The sequence below is a fragment of the Oncorhynchus kisutch genome, unplaced genomic scaffold (assembly GCF_002021735.2).
Source record: "Oncorhynchus kisutch isolate 150728-3 unplaced genomic scaffold, Okis_V2 Okis06b-Okis10b_hom, whole genome shotgun sequence".
In the NCBI taxonomy this organism is placed as follows: Eukaryota; Metazoa; Chordata; class Actinopteri; order Salmoniformes; family Salmonidae; genus Oncorhynchus; species Oncorhynchus kisutch.
Genome location: NW_022261983.1, coordinates 19,503,808 through 19,518,807, shown reverse-complemented (window position 1 = coordinate 19,518,807; position 15,000 = coordinate 19,503,808). Strand labels below are relative to the sequence as shown.

General features: G+C 42.6%; 1 protein-coding gene across 1 annotated transcript in view; it reads right to left on the bottom strand.

Moving 5' to 3' along the window:
- The window catches only part of rbfox1 (RNA binding fox-1 homolog 1), a gene marked incomplete in the record, with an annotated part of 138,558 nt that overhangs the window by 100,424 nt on the left and 23,134 nt on the right, over positions 1–15,000 (bottom strand). The window contains 3 exon segments of the mRNA XM_031814022.1: positions 724–816; positions 2,589–2,642; positions 2,981–3,124. Of these exon segments, the coding sequence (XP_031669882.1) occupies positions 724–816; positions 2,589–2,642; positions 2,981–3,124 (291 nt within the window).

Below are 15,000 nucleotides of genomic sequence, written 5' to 3'. Positions count from 1 at the left end.
AGGCACTGATTTTGAAGGTAGGTCTTGAAATACATCCATAGGTACATCTCCAATTGACTCAAATTATGTCAATTAGCCTATCAGAAGCTTCTAAAGCCATGACATCATAAATAAAAAAAATCCAAGCTGTTTAAAGGCACAGTCAACTTAGTGTATGTAAACTTCTGACACACTGGAATTGTGATACAGTGAATTGTAAGTGAAACAATTGTTGGAAAAATGACTTGTGTCATGCACAAAGTAGATGTCCTAACCAACTTGCCAAAACTATAGTTTGTTAACAAGAAATTTGTGGAGTCGTTGAAAAACGAGTTTTAATGACGCCAACCTAAGTGTATGTAAACTTCAGAATTCAACTGTATGTACGTCACAACAAACTTCCAACTGAACAAATCTTTAGAAAATAAATGAGGTCATAACAAAATGAAGCAAATCCTGGGAAATATACAACAGTAAACTTGTAGACGTATTAATGAACAAAAAACCCGACAATAAATCAAAATGGGGGCTGTATGAGGAGAGTTCAGGGAGGGAGGTGATGACGCAGGTGGAGAGACAGGTGACGTGTGGGACAGGGTGGAATGGGGGGAGTGAAGCAGACATTATGCACACACACATTCACACACACACTGACAAAGAGGGGGAAGAGGAGGAGGTAAAGGAGGAAGAGGAGGTAAAGGAGGAAGAGGAGGAGGTAAAGGAGGAAGTATTTGTAACATGCACCTCTATTTTACGGCCTTCTACGACCGTGCCGTGTAATTTGTCTCGCGCCCTGTCAGCGTCCGCACTATGCTCGAAAGTTACGAACCCAAAACCCTGCATGCAGGATGGAGAGGGAGAGAACAACATGCATGTTATTCATGTTATTATAATCATTACTCATATTATTACTGTCATTACTCGTGTTTCTCCAGTCAGTACAGAAAACAGCCTGGGCTGTTGTTCAGTAGAATAAAAGGAGAAAAACACATTGAAATGTAAAAAGATTAAACACATTATTATAGGCCAGCTTTATGCAGGAAGCCCCTCTGCTTCAAAACGTTTTCCTTATCTTCTCTCCTCTAACACATCTCTAACCTCTAGGTTCCTCTAACACATCTCTAACCTCTAGGTTCCTCTAACACATCTCTAACCTCTAGGTTCCTCTAACACATCTCTAACCTCTAGGTTCCTCTAACACATCTCTAACCTCTAGCTTCCTCTAGCACATCTCTAACCTCTAGCACATCTCTAACCTCTAGCTTCCTCTAAAACATCTCTAACCTCTAGCACATCTCTAACCTCTAGCACATCTCTAACCTCTAGCACATCTCTAACCTCTAGCTTCCTCTAAAACATCTCTAACCTCTAGGTTCCTCTAAAACATCTCTAACCTCTAGCACATCTCTAACCTCTAGCACATCTCTAACCTCTAACTTCCTCTAAAACATCTCTAACCTCTAGCACATCTCTAACCTCTAGCACATCTCTAACCTCTAGCACATCTCTAACCTCTAGCACATCTCTAACCTCTAGCTTCCTCTAAAACACATCTCTAACCTCTAGCTTCCTCTAAAACACATCTCTAACCTCTAGCACATCTCTAACCTCTAGCACATCTCTAACCTCTAGCACATCTCTAACCTCTAGCTTCCTCTAAAACACATCTCTAACCTCTAGCACATCTCTAACCTCTAGCACATCTCTAACCTCTAGCACATCTCTAACCTCTAGCACATCTCTATCCTCTAGCTTCCTCTAAAACATCTCTAACCTCTAGCTTCCTCTAACACATCTCTATCCTCTAGCACATCTCTAACCTCTAGCTTCCTCTAACACATCTCTATCCTCTAGCACATCTCTAACCTCTAGGTTCCTCTAACACATCTCTATCCTCTAGCACATCTCTAACCTCTAGCTTCCTCTAAAACATCTCTAACCTCTAGCACATCTCTAACCTCTAGCACATCTCTAACCTCTAGCACATCTCTAACCTCTAGCACATCTCTAACCTCTAGCACATCTCTAACCTCTAACTTCCTCTAGCACATCTCTAACCTCTAGCTTCCTCTAGCACATCTCTAACCTCTAACACATCTCTAACCTCTAGCACATCTCTAACCTCTAGCACATCTCTAACCTCTAGCACATCTCTAACCTCTAACACATCTCTAACCTCTAGCTTCCTCTAACACATCTCTAACCTCTAGCACATCTCTAACCTCTAACACATCTCTAAACTCTAACACATCTCTAACCTCTAACACATCTCTAACCTCTAGCACATCTCTAACCTCTAGCTTCCTCTAACACATCTCTAACCTCTAGCACATCTCTAACCTCTAACACATCTCTAACCTCTAACACATCTCTAACCTCTAGCACATCTCTAACCTCTAGCTTCCTCTAACACATCTCTAACCTCTAGGTTCCTCTAGCACATCTCTAACCTCTAGCTTCCTCTAACACACATCTCTAACCTCTAGCACATCTCTAACCTCTAGCTTCCTCTAACACATCTCTAACCTCTAGCTTCCTCTAACACATCTCTAACCTCTAGCTTCCTCTAACAACTACCATGCAGAAGAGAAACACAACGCATCACCTACCTTAGAGCCCCGCTCGTTAAAAATGATTTCAACGTCTAAGATTTGACCAAATTGCTGGAAGGAAAGACAGAAAACAAAGCCAGAGTCAATGACATTCTTTAATGCAGGATTGTTCAGTGGTACAGCACATGGAGTAGCATTTAGCATGGAGTAGCATGGAGTAGCATGGAGTAGCATGGAGTAGCATTTAGCATGGAGTAGCATGGAGTAGCATGGAGTAGCATTTAGCATGGAGTAGCATGGAGTAGCATGGAGTAGAATTTAGCATGGAGTAGCATGGAGTAGCATGGAGTAGCATTTAGCATGGAGTAGCATGGAGTAGCATTTAGCATGGAGTAGCATGGAGTCGCACTTATGGGAGATAACATCAGTAATTGTAGTGTAATACTCACGCCGAACATTTGCCTGAGGTCTGGGTCCCTGAATCTGAAGGGTATGTTGGAGACATGGAGACGCTTGGGTTGAGTCTTACTGTTACAACTGTCAGACGCCTGGCTCTGCTGCTGACTGTCTGTCTGAGACTCCTCCTCTGTCTGCTGTGGGGAGGAGGGAGGGAGGGAGGGAGGGAGGGAGGGAGGGAGGGGAGGAGAGGAGGAGGGGAGGAGGGAGGGAGGGAGGGAGGGAGGGAAGGAGGGGGGAGGAGGAGAGGAGGGGAGGGAAGAGAAAGGGGAGGGAGGGAGGGGGGAGGAGGAAAGGGGAGGGAGGGAGGGGAGGGAGGGGGGAGGAGGGGAGGGAAGAGAAATGGGAGGGAGGGGGGAGGAGGGGAGGAGGGGAGGGAAGGAGGGAGGGGGGAGGGGAGAGAAAGGGGAGGGAGGGAGGGAGGGAGGGAGGGAGGGAGGGAGGGAGGGAGGGAGGGAGGGAGGGAGGGAGGGAGGGAGGGAGGGAGGGAGGGAGGGAGGGGAGAAGGAGAGGGAGGGAGAAACATACACTCTACACTTAGAACAAGAAGGTGCTATCTAGAACCTCAAAGGGTTCTTCAGATGTCCCCATAGAATAACCTTTTGAAGAACCCTTTTTGGTTACTGGTAGAACTATTTTGGTTCCAGGTAGAACACTTTTGGTTCCAGATAGAACCCTTACCCAAAAACCCCAAAAGTGTACTACCTGGAATCCAAAAGGGTTCTACCTCTCCAGCTGAAGAACCCTTTTGGAACCCTTTTTGTGTACCGCGTCACGTTATATACACAGAAGATCTCCGCTGAACATAGAATCAAGATGTTTGGTTCTGTGTGAACAGCAATAAAGTCACAAGGAAGTTGCCAATAGTTACAAACAAGAGAAGGATAAACAGACGCTGCAATAAGAAAACCCAGATGACTGCATTTAAATATAATTATCCCACAGTAGAGGCTACATAGGACAATATCATGCAATAATATCACTTCCTGACTTGGGCAGGAGCACTTAGAAGATGCGTACCGACACCGATTTACTACTGCTTCAGTTCCTGTTCCTCTGACAGAATATCATCTAAAACAGTATTGTAGAGTTCCTGTCCCTCTTATAGAATATCATCTAAAACAGTATTGTAGAGTTCCTGTCCCTCTTATAGAATATCATCTAAAACAGTATTGTAGAGTTCCTGTCCCTCTTATAGAATATCATCTAAAACAGTATTGTAGAGTTCCTGTTCCTCTTATAGAATATCATCTAAAACAGTATTGTAGAGTTCCTGTCCCTCTTATAGAATATCATCTAAAACAGTATTGTAGAGTTCCTGTCCCTCTTATAGAATATCATCTAAAACAGTATTGTAGAGTTCCTGTCCCTCTTATAGAATATCATCTAAAACAGTATTGTAGAGTTCCTGTTCCTCTTATAGAATATCATCTAAAACAGTATTGTAGAGTTCCTGTCCCTCTTATAGAATATCATCTAAAACAGTATTGTAGAGTTCCTGTTCCTCTTATAGAATATCATCTAAAACAGTATTGTAGAGTTCCTGTCCCTCTTATAGAATATCATCTAAAACAGTATTGTAGAGTTCCTGTCCCTCTTATAGAATATCATCTAAAACAGTATTGTAGAGTTCCTGTTCCTCTTATAGAATATCATCTAAAACAGTATTGTAGAGTTCCTGTCCCTCTTATAGAATATCATCTAAAACAGTATTGTAGAGTTCCTGTCCATCTTATAGAATATCATCTAAAACAGTATTGTAGAGTTCCTGTCCCTCTTATAGAATATCATCTAAAACAGTATTGTAGAGTTCCTGTCCCTCTTATAGAATATCATCTAAAACAGTATTGTAGAGTTCCTGTCCCTCTTATAGAATATCATCTAAAACAGTATTGTAGAGTTCCTGTTCCTCTTATAGAATATAATCTAAAACAGTATTGTAGAGTTCCTGTCCCTCTTATAGAATATCATCTAAAACAGTATTGTAGAGTTCCTGTCCCTCTTATAGAATATAATCTAAAACAGTATTGTAGAGTTCCTGTCCCTCTTATAGAATATCATCTGAAACAGTATTGTAGAGTTCCTGTCCCTCTTATAGAATATCATCTAAAACAGTATTGTAGAGTTCCTGTTCCTCTTATAGAATATCATCTAAAACAGTATTGTAGAGTTCCTGTCCCTCTTATAGAATATCATCTAAAACAGTATTGTAGAGTTCCTGTCCCTCTTATAGAATATCATCTAAAACAGTATTGTAGAGTTCCTGTCCCTCTTATAGAATATCATCTAAAACAGTATTGTAGAGTTCCTGTTCCTCTTATAGAATATCATCTAAAACAGTATTGTAGAGTTCCTGTCCCTCTTATAGAATATCATCTAAAACAGTATTGTAGAGTTCCTGTCCCTCTTATAGAATATCATCTAAAACAGTATTGTAGAGTTCCTGTCCCTCTTATAGAATATCATCTAAAACAGTATTGTAGAGTTCCTGTTCCTCTTATAGAATATCATCTAAAACAGTATTGTAGAGTTCCTGTCCCTCTTATAGAATATCATCTAAAACAGTATTGTAGAGTTCCTGTCCCTCTTATAGAATATCATCTAAAACAGTATTGTAGAGTTCCTGTTCCTCTTATAGAATATCATCTAAAACAGTATTGTAGAGTTCCTGTCCCTCTTATAGAATATCATCTAAAACAGTATTGTAGAGTTCCTGTTCCTCTTATAGAATATCATCTAAAACAGTATTGTAGAGTTCCTGTTCCTCTTATAGAATATCATCTAAAACAGTATTGTAGAGTTCCTGTCCCTCTTATAGAATATTATCTAAAACAGTATTGTAGAGCTCCTGCTCCTAAACAGCACCGACACCTATTTCAGCCCAAGTCAAGCACTGATTAATACTAGAAATAAATGTCATGTTTATTCAGTTGACTTCCATTTAGCTAATTGCAGGCTGTAATAACATGTGCACCGTGAAGAGGTAAACAAACCAGGGATAGAGAGCGTTATTATTGGGAAATTAAACCACCTCAATGTCTCTGGCCATTAGGTGATTCATATCTCTCTAGAAACTGATACGACGTCAGAATTGTGGAACAATGATAATGTTAAGGTAAGACTTGAATGGAGAAAGCTGATCCGAGAGCAGCGCTGCCTTTCTGTCGACTGGGTCTGTTTATAAACCAGACCCAGTCCTCTACTGTCTATATACCCTATAGAGACAGACCCAGTCCTCTACTGTCTATATACCCTATAGAGACAGACCCAGTCCTCTACTGTCTATATACCCTATAGAGACAGACCCAGTCCTCTACTGTCTATATATCCTATAGAGACAGACCCAGTCCTCTACTGTCTATATATCCAATAGAGACAGACCCAGTCCTGTACTGTCTATATACACTATAGAGACAGACCCAGTCCTCTACTGTCTATATACCCTATAGAGACAGACCCAGTCCTCTACTGCCTATATACCCTATAGACCCAGTCCTCTACTGTCTATATATCCTATAGAGACAGACCCAGTCCTCTGCTGTCTATATATCCTATAGAGACAGACCCAGTCCTCTACTGTCTATATACCCTATAGAGACAGACCCAGTCCTCTACTGTCTATATACCCTATAGAGACAGACCCAGTCCTCTACTGCCTATATACCCTATAGACCCAGTCCTCTACTGTCTATATACCCTATAGAGACAGATCCAGTCCTCTACTGTCTATATACCCTATAGAGACAGACCCAGTCCTCTTCTGTCTATATACCCTTATAGACCCAGTCCTCTACTGTCTATATATCCAATAGAGACAGACCCAGTCCTCTACTGTCTATATACCCTATAGAGACAGACCCAGTCCTCTACTGTCTATATACCCTATAGAGACAGATCCAGTCCTCTACTGTCTATATATCCTATAGAGACAGACCCAGTCCTCTACTGTCTATATACCCTATAGAGACAGATCCAGTCCTCTACTGTCTATATACCCTATAGACCCAGTCCTCTACTGTATATATACCCTATAGACCCAGTCCTCTACTGTATATATACCCTATAGACCCAGTCCTCTACTGTATATATACCCTATAGACCCAGTCCTCTACTGTCTATATACCCTATAGAGACAGACCCAGTCCTCTACTGTCTATATACCCTATAGAGACAGACCCAGTCCTCTACTGTCTATATACCCTTATAGACCCAGTCCTCTACTGTCTATATATCCTATAGAGACAGACCCAGTCCTCTACTGTCTATATACCCTTATAGACCCAGTCCTCTACTGTCTATATACCCTATAGAGACAGACCCAGTCCTCTACTGTCTATATACCCTATAGACCCAGTCCTCTACTGTCTATATATCCTATAGAGACAGACCCAGTCCTATACAGTCTATATACCCTATAGAGACAGACCCAGTCCTCTACTGTCTATATACCCTATAGAGACAGACCAAGTCCTCTACTGTCTATATACCCTATAGAGGCAGACCCAGTCCTCTACTGTCTATATATCCTATAGAGACAGACCCAGTCCTCTACTGTCTATATATCCTATAGAGACAGACCCAGTCCTCTACTGTCTATATATCCTATAGAGACAGACCCAGTCCTCTACTGTCTATATACCCTATAGAGACAGACCCAGTCCTCTACTGTCTATATCCCCTATAGAGACAGACCCAGTCCTCTACTGTCTATAAATCCTATAGAGACAGACCCAGTCCTCTACTGTCTATATATCCTATAGAGACAGACCCAGTCCTCTACTGTCTATATACCCTATAGAGACAGATCCAGTCCTCTACTGTCTATATACCCTATAGAGACAGACCCAGTCCTCTACTGTCTATATACCCTATAGACCCAGTCCTCTACTGTCTATATATCCTATAGAGACAGACCCTGTCCTCTACTGTCTATATATCCAATAGAGACAGACCCAGTCCTCTACTGTCTATATAACCTATAGAGACAGACCCAGTCCTCTACTGTCTATATACCCTATAGAGACAGATCCAGTCCTCTACTGTCTATATATCCTATAGAGACAGACCCAGTCCTCTACTGTCTATATACCCTATAGAGACAGATCCAGTCCTCTACTGTCTATATACCCTATAGACCCAGTGCTCTACTGTATATATACCCTATAGACCCAGTCCTCTACTGTATATATACCCTATAGACCCAGTCCTCTACTGTATATATACCCTATAGACCCAGTCCTCTACTGTCTATATACCCTATAGAGACAGACCCAGTCCTCTACTGTCTATATACCCTATAGACCCAGTCCTCTACTGTCTATGTACCCTATAGAGACAGACCCAGTCCTCTACTGTCTATATATCCTATAGAGACAGACCCAGTCCTCTACTGTCTATATATCCTATAGAGACAGACCAAGTCCTCTACTGTCTACATACCCTATAGAGACAGACCCAGTCCTCTACTGTCTATATACCCTATAGAGAAAGACCCAGTCCTCTACTGTCTATATATCCTATAGAGACAGATCCAGTCCTCTACTGTCTATATACCCTATAGAGACAGACCCAGTCCTCTACTGTCCCTATATCCTATAGAGACAGACCCAGTCCTCTACTGTCTATATACCCTATAGAGACAGACCCAGTCCTCTACTGTCCCTATATCCTATAGAGACAGACCCAGTCCTCTACTGTCTATATACCCTATAGAGACAGACCCAGTCCTCTACTGTCTATATACCCTATAGAGACAGATCCAGTCCTCTACTGTCTATATACCCTATAGAGACAGACCCAGTCCTCTACTGTCTATATACCCTATAGAGACAGACCCAGTCCTCTACTGTCTATATACCCTATAGAGACAGACCCAGTCCTCTACTGTCTATATACCCTATAGAGACAGACCCAGTCCTCTGCTGTCTATATACCCTATAGAGACAGACCCAGTCCTCTACTGTCTATATACCCTATAGAGACAGACCCAGTCCTCTACTGTCTATATACCCTATAGAGACAGACCCAGTCCTCTACTGTCTATATACCCTATAGAGACAGACCCAGTCCTCTACTGTCTATATACCCTATAGACCCAGTCCTCTACTCTCTATATATCCTATAGATGCAGACCCAGTCCTCTACTGTCTATATACCCTATAGAGACAGACCCAGTCCTCTACTGTCTATATACCCTATAGAACCAGTCCTCTACTGTCTATATACCCTATAGACCCAGTCCTCTACTGTCTATATACCCTATAGAGACAGACCCAGTCCTCTACTGTCTATATACCCTATAGAGACAGACCCAGTCCTCTACTGTCTATATACCCTATAGAGACAGACCCAGGCCTCTACTGTCTATATGTCCTATAGAGACAGACCCAGTCCTCTACTGTCTATATACCCTATAGAGACAGACCCAGTCCTCTACTGTCTATATACCCTATAGACCCAGTCCTCTACTGTCTATATACCCTATAGACCCAGTCCTCTACTGTCTATATACCCTATAGAGACAGACCCAGTCCTCTACTGTCTATATACCCTATAGAGACAGACCCAGTCCTCTACTGTCTATATACCCTATAGAGACAGACCCAGGCCTCTACTGTCTATATGTCCTATAGAGACAGACCCAGTCCTCTACTGTCTATATACCCTATGGAGACAGTCCAGTCCGCTACTGTCTATATACCCTATATACCCAGTCCTCTACTCTCTATATATCCTATAGAGACAGACCAAGTCCTCTACTGTCTATATATCCTATAGAGACAGACCCAGTCCTCTACTGTCTATATACCCTATAGACCCAGTCCTCTACTGTCTATATATCCTATAGAGACAGACCCAGTCCTATACAGTCTATATACCCTATAGAGACAGACCCAGTCCTCTACTGTCTATATACCCTATAGAGACAGACCCAGTCCTCTACTGTCTATATATCCTATAGAGACAGACCCAGTCCTCTACTGTCTATATACCCTATAGAGACAGACCCAGTCCTCTACTGTCTATATACACTATAGAGACATACCCAGTCCTCTACTGTCTATATACCCTATAGAGACAGACCCAGTCCTCTACTGTCTATATACCCTATAGAGACAGACCCAGTCCTCTACTGTCCCTATATCCTATAGAGACAGACCCAGTCCTCTACTGTCTATATACCCTATAGAGACAGACCCAGTCCTCTACTGTCCCTATATCCTATAGAGACAGACCCAGTCCTCTACTGTCTATATACCCTATAGAGACAGATCCAGTCCTCTACTGTCTATATACCCTATAGACCCAGTCCTCTACTGTATATATACCCTATAGACCCAGTACTCTACTGTATATATACCCTATAGACCCAGTCCTCTACTGTCTATATACCCTATAGAGACAGACCCAGTCCTCTACTGTCTATATACCCTATAGACCCAGTCCTCTACTGTATATATACCCTATAGACCCAGTCCTCTACTGTCTATATACCCTATAGAGACAGACCCAGTCCTCTACTGTCTATATACCCTATAGACCCAGTCCTCTACTGTCTATATACCCTATAGAGACAGACCCAGTCCTCTACTGTCTATATATCCTATAGAGACAGACCCAGTCCTCTACTGTCTATATATCCTATAGAGACAGACCAAGTCCTCTACTGTCTATATACCCTATAGAGACAGACCCAGTCCTCTACTGTCTATATACCCTATAGAGACAGACCCAGTCCTCTACTGTCTATATATCCTATAGAGACAGATCCAGTCCTCTACTGTCTATATACCCTATAGAGACAGACCCAGTCCTCTACTGTCCCTATATCCTATAGAGACAGACCCAGTCCTCTACTGTCTATATACCCTATAGAGACAGACCCAGTCCTCTACTGTCCCTATATCCTATAGAGACAGACCCAGTCCTCTACTGTCTATATACCCTATAGAGACAGACCCAGGCCTCTACTGTCTATATACCCTATAGAGACAGACCCAGTCCTCTACTGTCTATATACCCTATAGAGACAGACCCAGTCCTCTACTGTCTATATACCCTATAGAGACAGACCCAGTCCTCTACTGTCTATATACCCTATAGAGACAGACCCAGTCCTCTACTGTCTATATACCCTATAGAGACAGACCCAGTCCTCTACTGTCTATATACCCTATAGAGACAGACCCAGTCCTCTACTGTCTATATACCCTATAGAGACAGACCCAGTCCTCTACTGTCTATATACCCTATAGAGACAGATCTAGTCCTCTACTGTCTATATACCCTATAGAGACAGACCCAGTCCTCTACTGTCTATATACCCTATAGACCCAGTCCTCTACTCTCTATATATCCTATAGAGGCAGACCCAGTCCTCTACTGTCTATATACCCTATAGAGACAGACCCAGTCCTCTACTGTCTATATACCCCATAGAACCAGTCCTCTACTGTCTATATACCCTATAGAGACAGACCCAGTCCTCTACTGTCTATATACCCTATAGACCCAGTCCTCTACTGTCTATATACCCTATAGAGACAGACCCAGTCCTCTACTGTCTATATACCCTATAGAGACAGACCCAGTCCTCTACTGTCTATATGTCCTATAGAGACAGACCCAGTCCTCTACTGTCTATATACCCTATAGAGACAGTCCAGTCCGCTACTGTCTATATACCCTATAGACCCAGTCCTCTACTCTCTATATATCCTATAGAGACAGACCAAGTCCTCTACTGTCTATATATCGTATAGAGACAGACCCAGTCCTCTACTGTCTATATACCCTATAGACCCAGTCCTCTACTGTCTATATATCCTATAGAGACAGACCCAGTCCTATACAGTCTATATACCCTATAGAGACAGACCCAGTCCTATACAGTCTATATATCCTATAGAGACAGGCCCAGTCCTATACAGTCTATATACCCTATAGAGACAGACCCAGTCCTCTACTGTCTATATACCCTATAGAGACAGACCCAGTCCTCTACTGTCTATATATCCTATAGAGACAGACCCAGTCCTCTACTGTCTATATACCCTATAGAGACAGACCCAGTCCTCTACTGTCTATATACACTATAGAGACATACCCAGTCCTCTACTGTCTATATACCCTATAGAGACAGACCCAGTCCTCTACTGTCTATATACCCTATAGAGACAGACCCAGTCCTCTACTGTCCCTATATCCTATAGAGACAGACCCAGTCCTCTACTGTCTATATATCCTATAGAGACAGACCCAGTCCTCTACTGTCTATATACCCTATAGAGACAGACCCAGTCCTCTACTGTCTATATACCCTATAGAGACAGACCCAGTCCTCTACTGTCTATATACCCTATAGAGACAGACCCAGTCCTCTACTGCCTATATACCCTATAGACCCAGTCCTCTACTGTCTATATACCCTATATACCCTATAGACCCAGTCCTCTACTGTCTATATATCCTATAGAGACAGACCCAGTCCTCTACTGTCTATATACCCTATAGAGACAGATCCAGTCCTCTACTGTCTATATACCCTATAGAGACAGACCCAGTCCTATACAGTCTATATACCCTATAGACCCAGTCCTCTACTGTCTATATATCCTATAGAGACAGACCCAGTCCTCTACTGTCTATATACCCTATAGAGACAGACCCAGTCCTCTACTGTCTATATACCCTATAGACCCAGTCCTCTACTGTCTATATACCCTATAGAGACAGACCCAGTCCTCTACTGTCTATATACCCTATAGAGACAGACCCAGTCCTCTACTGTCTATATGTCCTATAGAGACAGACCCAGTCCTCTACTGTCTATATACCCTATAGAGACAGTCCAGTCCGCTACTGTCTATATACCCTATAGACCCAGTCCTCTACTCTCTATATATCCTATAGAGACAGACCAAGTCCTCTACTGTCTATATATCCTATAGAGACAGACCCAGTCCTCTACTGTCTATATACCCTATAGACCCAGTCCTCTACTGTCTATATATCCTATAGAGACAGACCCAGTCCTATACAGTCTATATACCCTATAGAGACAGACCCAGTCCTATACAGTCTATATATCCTATAGAGACAGGCCCAGTCCTATACAGTCTATATACCCTATAGAGACAGACCCAGTCCTCTACTGTCTATATACCCTATAGAGACAGACCCAGTCCTCTACTGTCTATATATCCTATAGAGACAGACCCAGTCCTCTACTGTCTATATACCCTATAGAGACAGACCCAGTCCTCTACTGTCTATATACACTATAGAGACATACCCAGTCCTCTACTGTCTATATATCCTATAGAGACAGACCCAGTCCTCTACTGTCTATATACCCTATAGAGACAGACCCAGTCCTCTACTGTCTATATACCCTATAGAGACAGACCCAGTCCTCTACTGTCTATATACCCTATAGAGACAGACCCAGTCCTCTACTGCCTATATACCCTATAGACCCAGTCCTCTACTGTCTATATACCCTATATACCCTATAGACCCAGTCCTCTACTGTCTATATATCCTATAGAGACAGACCCAGTCCTCTACTGTCTATATACCCTATAGAGACAGATCCAGTCCTCTACTGTCTATATACCCTATAGAGACAGACCCAGTCCTATACAGTCTATATACCCTATAGACCCAGTCCTCTACTGTCTATATACCCTATAGACCCAGTCCTCTACTCTCTATATATCCTATAGAGACAGACCAAGTCCTCTACTGTCTATATATCCTATAGAGACAGAACCAGTCCTATACAGTCTATATACCCTATAGACCCAGTCCTCTACTGTCTATATATCCTATAGAGACAGACCCAGTCCTCTACTGTCTATATACCCTATAGAGACAGACCCCATCCTCTACTGTCTATATATCCTATAGAGACAGACCCAGTCCTCTACTGTCTATATACCCTATAGAGACAGACCCAGTCCTCTACTGTCTATATACCCTATAGAGACAGACCCAGTCCTCTACTGTCTATATACCCTATAGAGACAGACCCAGTCCTCTACTGTCTATATACCCTATAGAGACAGACCCAGTCCTCTACTGTCCCTATATCCTATAGAGACAGACCCAGTCCTCTACTGTCTATATACCCTATAGAGACAGACCCAGTCCTCTACTGTCCCTATAACCTATAGAGACAGACCCAGGCCTCTACTGTCTATATACCCTATAGAGACAGACCCAGTCCTCTACTGTCTATATACCCTATAGAGACAGACCCAGTCCTCTACTGTCTATATACCCTATAGAGACAGACCCAGTCCTCTACTGTCTATATATCCTATAGAGACAGACCCAGTCCTCTACTGTCTATATACCCTATAGAGACAGTCCAGTCCGCTACTGTCTATATACCCTATAGACCCAGTCCTCTACTCTCTATATATCCTATAGAGACAGACCAAGTCCTCTACTGTCTATATATCCTATAGAGACAGACCCAGTCCTCTACTGTCTATATACCCTATAGACCCAGTCCTCTACTGTCTATATATCCTATAGAGACAGACCCAGTCCTATACAGTCTATATACCCTATAGAGACAGACCCAGTCCTCTACTGTCTATATACCCTATAGAGACAGACCCAGTCCTCTACTGTCTATATATCCTATAGAGACAGACCCAGTCCTCTACTGTCTATATACCCTATAGAGACAGACCCAGTCCTCTACTGTCTATATACACTATAGAGACAGACCCAGTCCTCTACTGTCTATATACCCTATAGAGACAGACCCAGTCCTCTACTGTCTATATACCCTATAGAGACAGACCCAGGCCTCTACTGTCTATATACCCTATAGAGACAGACCCAGTCCTCTACTGTCTATATATCCTATAGAGACAGACCCAGTCCTCTACTGTCTATATACCCTATAGACCCAGTCCTCTACTGTCTATATACCCTATAGACCCAGTCCTCTACTGTCTATATATCCTATAGAGACAGACCCAGTCCTATACAGTCT